General features: G+C 48.3%; 1 protein-coding gene across 2 annotated transcripts; it reads left to right on the forward strand.

The window, feature by feature from the left end:
- The first annotated feature begins 299 nt into the window (after nt 1-299).
- On the forward strand, nt 300-16,963 carry OSR2 (odd-skipped related transciption factor 2). 2 transcript variants are annotated; one of them, XM_086966050.1, is made up of 4 exons: nt 300-586; nt 9,389-10,139; nt 14,434-14,533; nt 15,770-16,963. In XM_086966050.1, exons 2-4 carry the CDS (start codon nt 9,400-9,402, stop codon nt 15,842-15,844), a joined length of 915 nt encoding a protein of 304 aa, XP_086822176.1. In that variant the 5' UTR covers nt 300-586; nt 9,389-9,399; the 3' UTR covers nt 15,845-16,963. The 2 variants fall into 2 exon arrangements, with proteins under 2 accessions (XP_086822176.1, XP_086822175.1); XM_086966049.1 differs by having other exon boundaries at nt 302-586; nt 15,688-16,963.
- The last annotated feature ends 428 nt before the right edge of the window (nt 16,964-17,391 follow it).

Genomic DNA, 17,391 nt, shown 5'->3' on the forward strand with positions numbered 1-17,391 from the left:
CCTGTGGGTTTTATAGACAGTAATAATATAATATAGCTAGCAGCATTCTTAGTGTTTACTTCCTTATAGCAGTTATTAGCGAGAGAATAAGTATGTCCACTTGTGGAAGAGCCTCGGGCAGAAGTTTCTGCCGCGGAAGGGTGGCCGTGGCCCTTTAAGAACAAGTTACAAAGAAACGGAGGGGTATCGAGGAGGCGTGGTCACCTGGGGGCGTGGCCCCAAGGGGGCGGACTCAAAGCTCCCAAGACTAGAACGCTCCTTTGTGGGCGGGGCGTCGGCCGGCCTGGGCGGGGCCTGCTGTGAAGCCTCTTCGCCGCTGAAATGTGGCGGGGCTCAGAGCCCGTGCTCAGACCGGGAGGAAACTTTGTGGGAGCGAGCCCGGACCCTGGAGGAGGGAAGGTCACGCGACCGGAGCCCAGCACCGCCGCACACCCGGACCATGCCCTCGGGCGGGAGGAGTCCCCCAGGGGAGCCCCGCTGAGCCGAGGTATGGTGGAGCCACCGGCCGGCCCTGGGATCCATTGAGAGCAGGAGAGAGAGGCCGGAGCAGTGCCCGAGGCGGCCACGGAACAGGTCCTGGAGCTAGGTAAGTGTCTGTAGCCACTCCTGGAACGCAGGAGCGGAGGGGTTAACCCTGTGGGTCTCTGCATGGAATCCAGACTGGTATACTCAGAGCATGGGCTGGCACCACTTGTACCCGTGTGCAGCGCTGCTCCAATGTCCACTACTCACGGGGGCTTTGGGTGTGATGTGGTAAAACACCCGTGCCGTGATTAGAACAGCCTGTCGCCTTTCTATACTGTTGCTTCAGTGTGATCCTACAACAGTATATCACCTCTGCACTGTTGCTCCACTACTACTCACTGGAGCTTACAACAGGATGTCACCTGCGTGCATAGCTGCTCCGGTGTTGCACGACTCACTGGAGCGTGCAACAGTCACCTGCGTGCTGAGCTGCTCTGGTGTTACACTACTCTCGAGAGCGTTGAGTGTTGTGTTTGCATGCGTGATTACACAGCCTATCGCCTCTCTGCACTGCTGCTCCAGCACCACACTACCCATTGGGGCTTAGGGTTGTGGTTACACACGCGTGTTCCAGTGTTCCACAACTCACAGAAACTTAGAATGTTGGGATTACATGCGCAGGTCCCTTAAACAACCTGTCACGTGCGTACATGTTGTTCCAGTGTTACAAACACTAGAACCCAGAACCCTGCTGGATATCACACACAGCTGCCCTCGGCACCACTGCACGCACCTGTGTGCCCGCTGCTCGTGTTGCACTATCCATAGCAGCGTAGGCTCTGATGTCACACGTGTGCACCTAGCACAGCTGGTCCCTGATGTGGAGTGCTCCTTTCCACGGTCCGTGCTGCACTATACGCGGACTGCTACGGGTCACACAGTCACATATTGCCGCCTATGTGTAGTGTGCTGGTAGAGAGTTTCAGTGTTACACTGCCGCTGTCACACGGGAGCGGTGTCCTCATTGCCTCGTCACCTGTGTGCATAGGATGTCACACTGTGAACGGGTTAGTAGTCTCCTGTAGTCGCGTGTGTGCCAGTACAACCTGTCCCTTGTGTGTAGTGACTCTCCGAGAGTAGGTGTCCCAGTGCACACAGAGGCCTGCGCTGCTGAGATGGCGCAGCATGCCGCTTTTGGGCACGGTTTTACAGATTCGGTGGACGCTGGTCACTTGCTCCTCTGGAATCACACACAGTCGTGTCCGCAAAGACCTAACGCCTATGTGCACATGCAGTGCAGTGATAATTGGTGCAAAATGCACAGGAGTCTAGACTTCAGGGGGTGCCACACCTTCTTCCCTGGCTCGTGTATAGAGCACATGTCTGGTATCACACGGTGCACGGGTCGTGGACTAGAGCTAGGCTGCCGTGCATGGCACCTGTGTGAAGCGCTTCTTCAAAGAGTATGGGTGCACCGTGCACTGCTAAACTCACATACATGCCTGCTCCCTCGCCTAACCACCGATCTGTGGTGAGTCATGCCCGGTGCAGAGGTGAGCTCGTAGGCTGGGGCCACACACAGACCCTCTGTACACACAGGTTTCACCGTGAGCCAGTGCGGTGTTACACTGTGCACGGATCGGCCCCGGGTGGGGCCACACACAGAACCCCCTCCGTTGCCTCGTCACTTATAGACACAGGTTTTACCGAGAGCAAACTCAAACTCAGGTTTTACCGAGAGCCAGTGTTACACTGTGCACGGATCGGCCACGGGTAGGTCACACACGGGACACTGTGTGGATAACGTGTAGCGCGTTTTGAGAGATTCGCGGCTAAGTTGTGTGAGGAATGCTGCGGTCACATAGCGTCTTTTAAGAGCCCGGCGATGTGTGTGGGTGCTCGCTGCACAGCACCGTGTCTGCCATGAGTGCCTGCGCTCGAAGCAGTGCCTCCCAGGGTCAGTCACCCTGTGTACAGGACAGGGGGCGACACTTGTGCCCTGTGCTCACCTGCACCGATCCATGCCACCGCTGACGCCTATAATTCTCCTGTAGCCGTGCAGCGCCTCGACCTCCTCCCCGGGCGGAAGTGGCGCTTCAAAGACAAGGCCCTGTCCGGGCTGGGATCCCATTGGCCAGCGGCACCTCCACTGCCGTGGGAACTCGGTGCCAGGCACAGGCAGCGCCCGGTGCCATAAAGTTGCAAGTAGCCTAGGGAAGTGCCTAACGTAAAGTAGAGAGAGATTAAAACAACATAGAGACCGGGGATGAAAAATCACACCCACGGGGGCGATGAGGGCATCGAAAATCAGTGACACGCAGAGGGAACGGGGTCAGGGAAAATCGGGAATCAAAGTAAATGGCATGCAGAGAGATGAGAGGGACAGGCAAAACAAAGTGACACGCTGAAAGGGACGAGGGACTAGGGAAATCAGTGCCACACAGAGGGGTGAGGGGAATGGAAAATCAGTGCAACACAGAGGGGTGATCAGTGACATGCAGAGGCTCAAGGGGGAGGTAAAACCAGTGATATGGAGAGAGGTGAGGGGGACAGGAACAACCAGTGACATGGAGAGGTGCACGAAAAATCAGTGACATACAGTCAAGTGGGCAGGAAAAATCAGTGAGACACATACGGCGACGGGAACTCGCCGAATACCAAATCAGTGACATACAGAAACGGCGAGTAGGGCTGGTACAATAAGTGACATATCGCATTAAGGAAAAACAAGATCGTTGACAGTATGTTGGCACACCTGGAGACCCCGAGTGACTGACCCTCCTTGTGATCTGGAGCCAGACCCGACTCTCGGGGCTCACTAGACCCGGTTCCGCACGCGCCAGCGCTGTATTTAGTGTGTGTCATATTTCCAGCCTGCAGAAAATACATGCAATTATGTGCTAAGTCTCTCACATTCCGTGTCAGCAACAACTCAATGACTGTAAGTTTCTGCCCTTCTCGTGACAGGTCCGCCCACCCTTCCCGCCCCTTCATCGACACAGGGGCCGGGCCCCTTTTGGAAGAGTAATTCGCAGATTGTTCAAGCCCTTAGTAGTTATAAAAAAAACACACCACACCAACACATGCTCGTGTGGTCTTCGCCGTATGGGGCCCGGGTTTGCAGATAAAGTGACCACGCCGCGGCCTGCTACAGGTAACCACGAGATGTGGTCTCGGCGCTATCCCAGCATCCTACCAGACGTACTTGCTTTTAAGCGCTATGCCTCTAGAGCAGAGGCTATGCCTGCTTACCCTGGCGCTATCCAGGCAGCTGAGTAGGCATGCCGTTAGGCGCTATGCTGGCACACTCCGAAGCTTGTTCTCAAATACTGTGCATGTTTTCCCCGAGGTTCACTGATGACTACAACGCCTTAGCCTTGTTCACCATGAAGGTTAGTTTCTGTTTCGTTGTTACCTAACGCTATGTTAACAGAGATATATTGATATACAAGCAGCCCACGAGGCTTGTCTTTTGGGCGCTATACCCACAGCCCACACGGCGTGCTTTCGGCCCTACGTCCAAGGAAACCTGCTGTGCCTGCAGACTTAGGTACTTGTTGTGGGCGCTACCCCTACAGTGCATGACGCTTGTTTGTGCTGCTTTTCCTGTAGGATAAGAAGCTTGTTTAGGCCCGAAGTTAAGGTGTTTTGCTCTTAAGAAGTGCGCCTTCTGCACTGCACCATACCAAAAATGTGTCGTTAGGCAATGTTGTTGCCGCCTCTAATGCATTTTCAGGTGTCTCGTTTGTAGACTCATGTTTTTGTAACAGCAGCAGGGGCCTGAGTTTGTTCTTGGGCGCTATGCCTGCGGTTAGGTGGCTTGGGCGCTGAGCCTCAAATCCCTGCATAATTTGTACGCACTAGTGCCATGCCTCGGGCTAACCTCCGCCAGGCGCGTGCACTTGCTGCACGACACGTCCAAGTGACATCCGGGCTGAAGTGCGAAACAACTACCATAATGAGCTAAATGAAATAAGACAAAGTTCCCGCCTCTGTACTTGTTAAAGTACAGCGCCTCACATCAGATGCATGCCATTTCTGAGCGCTGCATGTTTTTGTAACAGAGGCCACGGGAAATGAAGCTCATTGCCCAGGATCACGCAGTGTGGAGAAGCCTGCCTCTTCTGGCCCCACACCTGACATTTTGATGGAGCAGACCACATACCTCTCCGTGTGGCCGCGAATGCCCGCCAAGAAGGGCAGGGAAGGGAAATTCCATTGTGGGGAAGTGGAGAGGAACACGCGTCAAACTGCTCGGAGAACCTATAAATTAAAAAGTATTCTCTACGGTCGAAGAGGGGGTGTCCTCTCACCAAGAACGCAAGGTAGAGTGGGTAGAGCTGTACGTTCTCCATTTACTTTGTTAAATACACTACTTAGTTGTAATAAACACCAGATTCAAATATGTGGCAACTGGAATTTGACCCAAATAGAGGAGTCCTTTCACCGCAAGCCTGGTGTGGTCTGCCTTCGCCCAGATCCTGCCCCTGTGGCATACAACCACATTCAGGCGACTAAAATGGCTGCGAGTGGATGCAGTGGAACAAGAATATTTCTAGTAGCGCCTACACTATAGGGGAGACGTGTATGTATCACTGGATGCACCAGCTCTACTTTCGCCAGTCGACGCACTTGCCTCGGGGCTGGCCTGCCCAGAAGCGGCCCACATCATTTCTGAGCGCCCGTGTGGCAAGGAGGTTACATTGTTACTAAAAAGATTCGATTAAAAGTGCCACAAGCCTCTGCTCTGTTGCCACTGAATCTGACCTCAGTCGAATGCTTTGCATTTCAGACGTGCGCCCCGGCGCTACTTTAGTGACTGCATAAACATGACCGCAGCTCACTCAGTGTGAAGGGAGGGTGTCCTCTGTAAAACTAGGGCATTAAGGGAAAGAGATTTGTTTTTAATTCGTGCTTTTTATTGAGGGTGTGTGTATGTTTGGAGGCAGTCTGCAGTCGCGGGGATGCGTGTGAGGTGTGGACGCTTTGAATCAGACTAAACAACAAAACAAGAACAAAAATATAACTTTGAAACAGACCGTCCAGGCTGGACCCCGATCGAATTCCGCAGCGAAGCGGCTGTAGATGTGTGCCCGAGGGTACATTCAGCGCAAAGAAGTGCGAATTTAACCTACGATTTGGGGTGCGACAGGGCCGTATGTCGGGTTTAGTTTTACAACTTTCACGTGAAGCCGGAATATGCAACGGGAAATGCGATTTGTCCTTTTCTAAAAGATAAGACAGTTTGAGGTGACTGTATCTGAATGTTAACAATCTACAGCTGTATACGAGAACGGCTCGTGTTTGCACTTCATTTATGGGCGTTGCCAAGAAATGCGTATTTTATATTTATTCTGATTTATAATGTGTGTATTTCATTTCAGCTGTTTGTGTATTTTAGTTTGTGTATTTCTACAGTTTATTTTCCGAGGTTTATTTTGTTAGTCGTGCGTTTTAATGTGTATTTTCATTTGTACGTTTTAATAGTCCCTCTAATTATGTTTGTGCGTTTTGTTTATTTGTGCGTTTTGTTTATTTGTGCTTCAGACATTTTGTATTATGATTTGTGTTTATTAGCTTGTCTATTCGGACATTTCAGTTGATATATTTGTACACTTAAATGTGCCTTTTTGTATTTTGCTTTTGCATTTTTTGTATTTTAACTTGTCTGTTCAGGCATCTCATTGTATCTTGATTGTCTGTGAAAATCGGCTGTACACACTGAATGTTTATGTGCGCTGTACTTGCCGACTGTGCATGTTCGTTTACTTTTGGTTCGCAGTCGTTTGTCAATTTTAATTACAACAAGTGAGGCCTTTTGTTCCAATATGTTTTCTAAATAGCACCTTCTACCATACAGACCATAAGAGAGGCGTCTCGATTGCACCGTTTCTTGTTTAATTGGAAAATGGCTTTTCTCCTGGATCTCTTCAACCCCCCTCGCCCCCACACCCCCCCGTGAGAGCGATTAGTGGTGGGAATGTTTACTAGGAGAGTGAGGTTACTGCTTCGGTCGAGTGGTCTGAGTGAAACTCTTGACTGTCCCCTACTCTCACTACCCCCACGCCTCCTCTCCCGGGAAGGGGGGGGGGGTGCACATACCTGGGGGTTGCGGCGAGCAGGGAGTCCGGGAGGCCCCCGCCCATATCTGCACATTACATACACTGAACGAAGTCACGTCGTCGTAACTTCCTCTGCTCGAGGTGGGCGCCACAAAGACTTAATCAGCAGTATTTACCGACACTATTACACATACTGTGTGCACAGCCTTGATTCTGGCAACCGTTTGCCGCCACTGTATTTATTTAAAAGAAATCTGTGTGCACACAAACACCACATACTCACGAACATGCATGTGATGTATGCAGGTGCCCAAAGTGCACAGTGCTGTTTATTACCGTTACTGAGTGCGGCGAGGGACACGGGGAGTTTCCGGGGATGCCATGTCTGTCCCTCAACGCCTTGTAAACAGCGTATTCCTCTTTGCGGAAGTGCGCACGTCGGATTCGTGCCAGGGGGATTCTGAGCACCAGGGGTTAAATAATCACACGAGTGAAATGAAATATCTAATTGAATGGGCCTCTTACAAGACGATTAGTTAGCATGTGCCGTGCTAACACCATTCAATTAACAATTGCACCAATACCTTTGTACATATGGTTATTAGCAGATGTCATCAGTAACATTTAATTGGTTCACAATTATTATCAAGGCATGTCACATGTATAGCACACGTAAAGCACTTCAGTATGTGCTTAGATGGAACGCATGTTTCAGTGCAGACCGGTTAGCGCTTTAACTCCCCCACCTCTCACGGTTGCCCGTGATCTTGCACCAACTAATCCTCAACCTATGCACAGGATATGTAGGCTACAGAAGCGGCAGTATAAGCTGCGCAGGTGAAGGTGATGTGCTTAACTTGCACCCTAGCACTGTTCTGTGGAACTTCACCAACACGTTTCAAAATGTATTGAACTAATGTAACCCCTTGCAAAATCCGCAGAGAGCACGGTGATCTTCTTTACTCCTGTACAATCCCGCCGTTTATGTCACGTTTTTAACCCCCGATACGATCCCGAAAGAGGGTGTAATGATGCACTTAGCCAAATAAACAAGCTGCAGGAGGGTATGGTGATGTGTTTATGGCCTGTACTATTTAAATGCAGTGATGTGCTTAACTCCATTTAAAACCTACGGGAGGGTATACTAAACCTCCTTTATAAACCTGCTGGTGGTGGCAAAATGCATAATAATAACCCACTAACTGTTCTATTCTGTAGGAGGTTGTAGTGAAGTGCGTTATAACCCTCTGTACTATCCCCAGGAGGGCATGGTCATGTCAATACCCACTGTTCAATCCCGTAGGAAGGTGTGATGCTGTAGTTATCTCATGCAGACACTGCAAGAGGATGTACCGATGTACTTAACCCCTTGCACAATCCTGCTGATGTTTGGGGTGACATGCTAAACTTATGTGCAACCTGGTGATGTGGTTGACCGACTCTCCACGTGGACTGGATACACGTGGACATCTGTACACAGTGGACACATGCGGAAGGGGCCGGTTCAACGACAGACAGAATGGTACAGTTTAATGTGCTATGCGTGTGCAGAACCTACTCCCCCCCCCCCCCACCCTCTCGGTAGAGGACCCCTCCCCCGCCCCCCTCTGGACAGATGCTGCTGCCCCTCTCCATCTGGAAGGGATCTGGACGTAAAGTGCCAAAGCCCAGAGAGCTGGGAAGTGTTACTTTCCCCCCTTCAGAAATCCTGATAAATGAGATGTTGTTGAAGGAAAGAAAATAAGCACTGGGGCTGAGAAGGGACGAGCCTACTCTCCACCTCCCCTGAAGATGATCCCTCGACGCCTAATGAGTCCCCTAAGTGTTACAAATCACGACACACCTCCTTGGAGGTGGTGGGGGCCGAGGCCCCGAAACTCCAATGCGCCTCTTGCCTCTTGCTGCCCCGCGTTCGATCAACTTGAGTCTGGGCACACTCTGCTCGGTGCGTCGAAGTTACAATCGCACACGTGTTTTTTACTGCCAGAGATGCTACCTCAAAACCACGGCCACGAATCCGCCCCGGCTGTTCACACTGCCTCCGCTGCGCCATGGCGTTCTTCTCGTAGGCTCCGCGCACAGAATGCGCATGCGTACGCACTTCACGCTGAGCCACGCAGTCCCGCACGCTTCACGTACGCAGGCTGCACGTACGCGCGCGCTGCCTCGAGGGGGGTCAGACTTCATCTGAAGCAAATTTGGGGAGTTCGCTGCGTAACATTGTAAATAGAGGCAGGGGTGGGACAATATTGCTCACGGCGCTAATTTTAACGGGACATTTGATTAACTCCAGGCGTGGTGTGACCCATATACTGCTAGAATACATCATACAGATCGGTTAAAAAATAATGGGGATTTCGTGTTTTTGGGGGGTTTATGCTGTATGTGTGGTATGTGACAGTCCCCGGGTTATTAGGTAAGCGATAAGAATAAGATTAACCGTGCTACGGATTTTATAGAGTTTATAGAGCCTATGATTAGTAAATAAACCCAAATCAGTGCTTAGCACAAAAGGGAAACAGAGTCTAAAAAGCTCTGCAGAGGGCAAGGTGTCAGTGGGTGAATCTGCAGGACTTTTCCTGAATGTAATGATTAGTGGCTGCAAGAATGGCTTTTATAGTGACTATCATGAGTGACTCCTGAGTGAATGCTCATAATGCCAGAACTGTATTCCACTAGTGATTGCCACGAATAACTGTCCTAGTAAGATCATGTGTGAGTGGATCCTGGAAAAGCTTCCTCTTTAAAATTATTTATTCTTATCCCCACGACAAAATGATGCTCATCTCTTCTACCCTTAGGGGTTTAACCTAGCATGGCAATGGCACCCAAGTGACTGTCTGACCCTCTTCTTTCCTTAGGATTCCTGCTCATGGTCGGCGTGGAGCACAGCAGTCGGAGAGGAGCTGCACCGCCTCTTGTGATTACGTCCACCTTGGAAGGGAAGATGGGGAGTAAAGCACTGCCTGCCCCCATTCCCCTGCACCCATCGCTGCAGCTCACCAACTACTCCTTCTTGCAAGCTGTCAACACTTTTCCTGCTGCGGTGGATCAGCTGCAGGGCCTGTATGGACTGAGTGCGGTGCAGACCATGCACATGAACCACTGGACCCTGGGCTATCCCAGCTTGCACGGAATCAGCAGCTCGACCATCACTGAGATGGCGGCTGCACAAGGCTTGCTGGACGCTCGCTTCTCTTTCCCAGGGCTTCCCTTTGCTGCTGCCCACCTTTTCCACCCCAAGCAAGGCAGCCTTGCTCGAGGACTGCCTACCCTGCACCGCAAAGACAGGCCACGCTTTGACTTTGCCAACCTGGCTATTGCAGCCACTCAGGAGGACCCACCCAAGCTCGGGGATCTGGCGAAACTGAGTCCAGGACTGGGGGCTACTCTGGGCTCTGAGATCAGTAAGCTGTCTCCTGACAGGAAGCCCTCGCGGGGCCGGCTGCCTTCCAAGACTAAGAAGGAGTTCATCTGCAAGTTCTGTGGCAGACATTTCACTAAGTCTTACAACCTCCTAATCCACGAGAGGACCCACACAGACGAGAGGCCCTATACCTGTGACATCTGCCACAAGGCCTTCCGGAGGCAGGACCACCTTCGAGACCACAGGTGAGAGGACTGGAGAACCCTTCTAGAAATCAAGAGATGAGGGAAGGGAGGAGCCAACTGGTAGGCTACTGGGCAGGGAGGAGGACAGGCGGAACCAGTTCTAAAGTCACAGATGGTTTGGTAGGCACTTGAATGACTGCAGAACAAGGAAATGATGGGAGAAACCAGCCATTGGGCAACAGGTAAAGGAACGGGTGGAGAAAACCCAGTTTAGGGAGTACAGATCAGGAAAAGGGCCAGCATGACCCCTCTTAGTTGGGAGATGTGGCTTATAAAGCCAAAATGAATGGCAAAATACTGCGGTGGAAACAACTTAAAGGGTTCACGGGTGATGGGAAGGGCTAGATTCTCCACATCACAAATGGGTCTCAGGGAATATGTGAACAAGTGACGGGCCACAAGCGATGATGCCTGCAAACATGAATAGAGGAGACACTACAGGTGCTAAGATAGGATAGGAGATACCACATGATTGGGAGCGGGGTTGGGGAGGGTGAGTTACAGAACGCACAGGATTGGCTAATGGACCCAAAGATGTCAGTCAGGCATGCAGCACATCTGGAGGAACCATGGGTAGTGAAATAGTACCAGGCACTACCCGATGGAACGGCACCAATACAAACTCACACCTCCACACCAGTAGCAAACAGTGCCAAATATCACATGATTTTGTAAAACGATATGCCCTTGATAACATTTTGCGGGAGTAGAAGAGGCACTTTAGGATATTTTGGTCTACGATCCCCTTAGAGAAACCTGAGCGAGGGAAGGCGACACTGCAGAATGAAACTGAATTAGAGAAACACGTATTAAAAAAAAGATCGGTGGAGGGCTACAAATCTAACATTGCAAGAGAAGACATCAAGTACAGCAAACACTAGTTAAACAGTGCACACCACATATAGTGTGCCACTAACTTGTGTTCATTCGGACCCAGAGAGCTCACAACCTTTTCTATGGCAATAGCAAATAATATTAAATCAGGCTGTAAAAAGTAAAAAAAAAAAAGAGTGCTGAAAATTATTTTCAAGACATTAAACCGTTTGAAAAATATTTTATTCTGTTGAAACCCTTGTATTGTTTATATATATTTTCGTTTAAAGTAGTTCTTCAGCGCTACCGAAGCATTTTTTGTTATTCGTGCTGAACTAATAATTCAAATCTCCAACAGCTGTTATAAAACTACAAGGATAACAGAACATGAATATTTTGGTGTCATATTTTTGCAGGTAGAAAACCAACAGGTGTGCTGTTGAGAATCACTTCACCCTAGTGTACTCCTACGTGCACTTGCGTTAGCCGTGTCCTTCACCAAGCCCTTCTTGCTGAAAAATTAGACGAAGTGGTGTAATCTTCACTCCCCTTTCATCTTTTATCTCCTGGGCCATGTTATCAACGGACCCGGAATGGCTACAGGTGCCCCATTTTAAGCACTTCCAGGCCTCCTCTATAACATACCACGCAGAGTTAATGGCCTTGCGATGCAAAGCGAGTGTGCGCATTTGCAGAGATGTGTGCCCACACGCAAATAAGGAAAAGCCTTTACGCCTGGTAGGTGCATTGGCATTGCTCTCTCAGAAGGGCGCACTAGCTGTGTGCCAGGCAGGAGTTTCTTCGGCACCTTTAGAAGGTGCCCCGGTGAGCCTGCGGTGCTCCTCGTGGGTGGGCGGGAGTCCCGGGTCTCTCCAAAGGTAGGACTGCAGCGGGGGCAGCGCTCGCAAACAGACGAGCATCCTCTGCAGAGGTACACCGCACCCTGGCTGGGGGTGGGGGGAGGGGCCAAATGCGGAATGCCCCACCAGGGAGGATGTAGTGTTTGACTGTATCCACCCTTTTGTGTGGCCTCTGACCCTCCTCAAGGGAAGAAACGCAGAGCAGAAAGCAATCCGCCTTTGTGTGCTGTGCACTCTGCAGCACATGTCCAACTCAGAGGTGGCCATACACCGCGGGGAACGGCGCCCCTGGAATTCACTGGTGCGTCGTCTAGAGAGGGTGCGCACAGGCCCCAACTGCAGCAGCAAGCCTTGGCTAGGAATGTGACCTGGGGTATATCCAACCGGGCAAATTAAGTTTCAAAGACCCTAAAACTGCGACTCATCCTTCTTTTTTAAAATATACTAATGCAGAAAATCTGAGGAGGAAAGACGGCGTTAGAAGGCTCCAAAGGGAAATACTTTATATTTTTTTCGACTTTGAGGAGCAAGTTTTTAAGTGGCTGCTAATTTATGCAGTAGCTGTATTGTGTTATTTGTAAACTATAACGTTTTAGCTATAGTTACGATTACCTAGTTGTAGCGTTAACACAGACGAACACTAGCCATTCAACTTGGTAAGAGAAATCAGGGAGACACCATAGAGTTTACAGAGAGCCAGAAAACAGTGAAACGTCTTCAGAGTGGTATAGAGAGAGGGACGAAGAAAAACAAACACCCTTAAAGATGATACAGAAAGACTAGAGAATGCAGAGAAAGAGACACACTCAGGAATACAGTGAAGAGAGCACGGGGATGGTAGGGAGAGGAGAGACGCCAAGGAAAACATAGATACACCTTAGGAACAGAACACAAAGAGGGCAGCAGGAAAACAGAGGAGCACCTTAAATTGTAAATAGAGACTCCAAGAAAAAGGAGAAACGAAAAAAGAAATTGTGATCACAGAACGACGGTGGGAAGAAAAGAGAGCCCCCCACCCCCCTCCCCCAGAGAGAAAATTGTCATAGAAAATAGCAGACCAAAAGAAAAATACAGGAAAACATGAGAGCAAAGGTAGACTGTAGACAGGGGGAGAATAATAGAGACACCCAGAAAGTCCGAGAAACCGTAAAGAAACACCTGTTAACTCTAGTAAGTCCAGCTTTGATCATTTAAACGGCCAGTACCAACATTTTTTTCTACCAAAAAACATATTGGACAGCGACCAAGTATTTGCTAACAAACTAACCCAATCTTAAGTTAAAACAATTGCAGAAGTGTCATAAATGAAGAGTTGTCTTTATTGAGAGTAACGAGACACGTTGCAGAGTTTGCATTTTTTAGGCAATTTGTCCAGGAAAATCTGCAATAAACTCATGTCACCAAAGGGGCGATCTAGGATTATTGAAACTGAACCTCTTCTGAATGCCGGATATATTTACATTTGTCATATAAATAATGACGGTGGTACTCTGAAAAAGCAAAGGGCAATAATAACAACAACAATTATAGCTGTTGTCAATAACAACAATAATAATGGCTGCATTGTCATTATTTTTATTACAAATATTAACTATCATCGGCACTATTGGTAGATTATTGTTTTTTATTATTACTTGATTTCCTGTGTATTAATAACAGTGGCGATAACAGTATTAAATAACTGTTATTAGTGTAACCTTAATAAAGGCAAAGTGGCAGTTAGCACAGATCATTGTCAGCAGGGGGAAATAGCTAACTGATAGAAAAAGAACCCACTGCAGCACACGGGTGAAGCTCACACAAGCGATCAGCAGTGAAACGCCGAAGGTGTGGTGGCGTCATGTAAAGGATGCCGCCGGCCGCAGCATGGTAAGAGGGCCCCAGGTCTACCATATCTCATTGATATTCATTGCCCTTGAGCGCAATGGCCGTGGGTGGGGCTCGTTGCCCTATTTGCGTCTGTGGCAGTTGACGGTTGCCGTAACCCGGCTTCCGTACACGTCGTGTGTTGGAGGCTAGAACCGCGGGTCTTTCGCTCCTCGTCAATTCGCGGGGTGCGCCTGGGTTTCATGCAGGGCTCGTGCCAAGAGACCCGTGTCTCGCGGCCGCGCACGTGGACTCGCTGACCCGCCCTCGTGATCCGGGGGTTTCCCAGACCGTTCTGTTGTAGTGTCAGCCGCCAGAGCTTCCAGCCGCCTGTATTTGGCCTAACATTGTCCGTAGGACCTTGGACTCGTCCAGACTCGTGCGTAAAGCGGGGGGTTCAATGGGAGGGTGCTCTAAAGCAGCTCTGAATGTTGTGCCCCGAGTCCAAGTAAATACAACGAACAGGCTTCTTGGTGGCACACAGGCGTTGAATGCAGGCACATCATTACACCAGACCGCTCGCACACACGGAGGTGATATCGAAAGCAGCAGCAGATGAGTACATTAATTCAATGTTTTCAATAATGAACCGCGAAGAGGGTGTTTTTTTTCTCCCCTAGAATGATAAATATTGTGCCACACAATGGGTGCCAAAAGTTAACAAAATCTCCAGAACCTTAACAGGAGAGCCAGGTCTAATTGTGTGTGTCTTCCCATGTTGCTTCTGCTGAGCCCTGCTCTCTTGTAACCCACAGATACATCCATTCCAAGGAGAAGCCGTTCAAATGCCAGGAGTGCGGGAAGGGCTTCTGCCAGTCGAGGACCCTGGCGGTGCACAAAACTCTGCACATGCAGGTGAGGGCCCATCGCCGCGCGCCGCTGCACGCGCTCAGGCCGCACTAGGCACGAGGCCATAAAGCAGGCGCATATGTATTCACGTGTGCTCCTTAGAAAGGCATGTATACCCCATGAAACTTGTCAGAAACTTATCACATATGCCCACATTTGGAAAAAGCTAAGAAGGAGATTCAAAGAAAGAAAATTCAGTTTCACTATTACCTTATATTGACGTGGTGGCACTTTTAATTAGGAGAAAGCTAACATAACACCAATTTTTTTGCTTTAGAAATGTGTAATCTCTCTCCTAAACCAGGTGTTGGCGTGTATGATATATTTATGTTATATGTATGCCTTTCTGTGTCCAAGCATGCTTGATCTATAATTTGTAATGTTATCTGGGCAAGTGACCATATGTCACTGTTTTTTTGTACAACATATATTGACATATGTAGTATTCATTTGACCTTCATCGTTATTTAAAATGCTGATACATCTATAATTATATATGATGGATGTATGTTAGTCTATATAGATATAGCTATGCAGGAGACTATGGCTAATCATGTAATATGATTAAATATTGTACTTGATGTGTTCTGGTGGCATCATTCAACCTCATGGTTGTAAATGTCAATAGAACCTAGAGATGGCAATACAGGACCACATTACATGTTACCTGTTCTGCAATTTAAAAAAATATTACATTTTTATTTTGGGGTAGTTAATTTGAAAAAACTGTGTTCTTTAAAGTTCAGCTAACAATTGGCACTGAATACAATTAAAATGTTTAGTGTTTGTTTTTCATCAAACAATGGAAGATTAAACCTTGGCAAAAGTAATAAAACTATGCAGCTTGAATCCTGCATTTTTACTTTTTATAAATGGGGATGGCAGTGTTTTTGTTCCATGGCATGTCTAAGTTTGCTTCTATAGTTTGTGATATACAAATTGCATTATGCCTTCTTTTAAATAAAAATAGCTGCATGCTTTAGTGTTACACTTTTGTAAGATAAGCTGTGAAAACTCGCTAATTTCTAGAAATATTCAACATTTGCTTACCCCACGGGTGCCAGGCACTCCTGTTTTATGTTATTAAGTGTAAAGAGACTAAAACGTATTGTGAGGTAGTTTGGAAAGGATTAATCCTTTGCTTGCTTCAAATCTGACAGGAATCTCCACACAAATGCCCCACTTGTGGAAGAACCTTTAATCAGAGAAGTAATCTGAAAACTCACCTTCTTACCCATACAGACATCAAGCCCTACAGCTGTGAGCAGTGCGGCAAAGTGTTCAGGCGAAACTGCGACCTGCGGAGGCACAGTCTGACTCACAGCCCCCGGAGGGACTGCTAGCACAGCCTGGACTCTCCCTCAAGCCCAGGCTTTTTCACCAGCCTGGACTTTCTTCTGAGCCTGGACTCTGAGCAGCTCAGGATTCTGCCCTCAGTCAGGACTCTCTCCCCTGTGAAGGACTATTCAGCCAGATGAGGATGCTGTTGTTGCCAGGACTCTCTCGCTTACGCCAAGGACTCTTCATCCAGCTCTGCCGCTCTCTTCCACCCAGCGATATCTCTTTAGTCAGGACTGTCCATCTAGCCCGACCCCCTAGACTCTGTACGTAGTGTGGAATTTCCAAAACCCCAGCACTTTTCCAAACTATGCTTTCTCCCAAGCCCAGGAAACCTGTTTCAACACTGTAGCCTGAAACACTTTTTCACCCATGCCAGGCTGCCTTGCACTCAACCCTGCTACTCTTCACAACCACACCTAAAATCCCCCTTCAATCTAAAGCTATCCGTCTTAGATAGAGCCCCCCTCTTCCATTCTACTCAGCCACTACTTCCTCTCCATCCAGCTTGGTGCACGCTCTATGCCCATCCAGTCAAATGGCCTATGAGTCTGGGCCTAATGCAACACTACTTTCTCACATTATCCTTCACTGTGCCCCTTCAGACCATAACATCTCCCACCCTTTATATTTATCCATCCTTGCTCCCCAAAACTGCCTAGTGCACTTCCGTTACCATCTCCAAGATGGGTCCCCGGTGGCCCTTGGTACTACCCATATCCCTGACTGAGGATCCTCGCACCACTTGCGCTCAAGGACTTGAATGGACTTGGATGAGAAGGCTTTAACCAAGGCCTGAGCGCCCCCCTGTGCATATAGCGGCTCATTTTCGAGCTCTGTAAATAATGTTTTGTATTGTACTGTTTCAATTCACATTGATACAGAGATTGAGCGAAAAAATATCTTTAAGACTATATTTCTGGAATAAAATCTTTTCAAGTATCCGGTGCTTTTTGTTTTGCGTTGATGTGTACATGAACCATGTATGTTTGCACATGCTTCACCTGATATTAAACTGCTATTTATTCATTCATTTCTGTTTCATGCAGCACATCAGTATGACATATTTTTTCAATAAAAAAGTATCGTTTCATTTTGTATTTGCATTGCTCTCTAAATCTGTAAGTGTGTGAAGTATGAGCTGATTTTCTGTGATTTGTTGCTTTGGATGAAGATGAAAACGTACTATAAAGAGGTCTATACACTGCAGTATATAAATTCAGTGAGAACCAAATAATAGAAACCCATTTCAGAGAAATCACATATAGAAATCCCATTTGGAGAAAAAACACATTTATAGAACTACAATTCAGTCGCAAGTAGAAAAACTTATGTTGCTGAACATGCAGTGTCCCAAAAGTTGCATATATATTATTTCATGTCGTATGCTTCTGGGAAGTAATAATCCGACGCAGTTTTAAAGACATTGTACATAGCTGCCTCAATCCTGAAGGAAACGTGGGTCATTAGTCACTGATTTGCCATCGGGCCACTCTTTGCAGACATCACCGCTATAAAACGATTGC

The sequence above is a fragment of the Lissotriton vulgaris genome, chromosome 4_1 (assembly GCF_964263255.1).
Source record: "Lissotriton vulgaris chromosome 4_1, aLisVul1.2, whole genome shotgun sequence".
In the NCBI taxonomy this organism is placed as follows: domain Eukaryota; kingdom Metazoa; phylum Chordata; class Amphibia; order Caudata; family Salamandridae; genus Lissotriton; species Lissotriton vulgaris.

What these genes read in the sequence shown, in the direction of transcription:
- OSR2 (XM_086966049.1), top strand. Translation starts at nt 9,400, where the DNA reads ATGGTCGGCGTGGAGCACAGCAGTCGGAGAGGAGCTGCACCGCCTCTT. An exon ending in GACCACCTTCGAGACCACAG is followed by an intron (nt 10,140 to 14,433) that starts GTGAGAGGACTG and finishes TGTAACCCACAG; the next exon opens with ATACATCCATTCCAAGGAGA. An exon ending in ACAAAACTCTGCACATGCAG is followed by an intron (nt 14,534 to 15,687) that starts GTGAGGGCCCAT and finishes CAAATCTGACAG; the next exon opens with GAATCTCCACACAAATGCCC.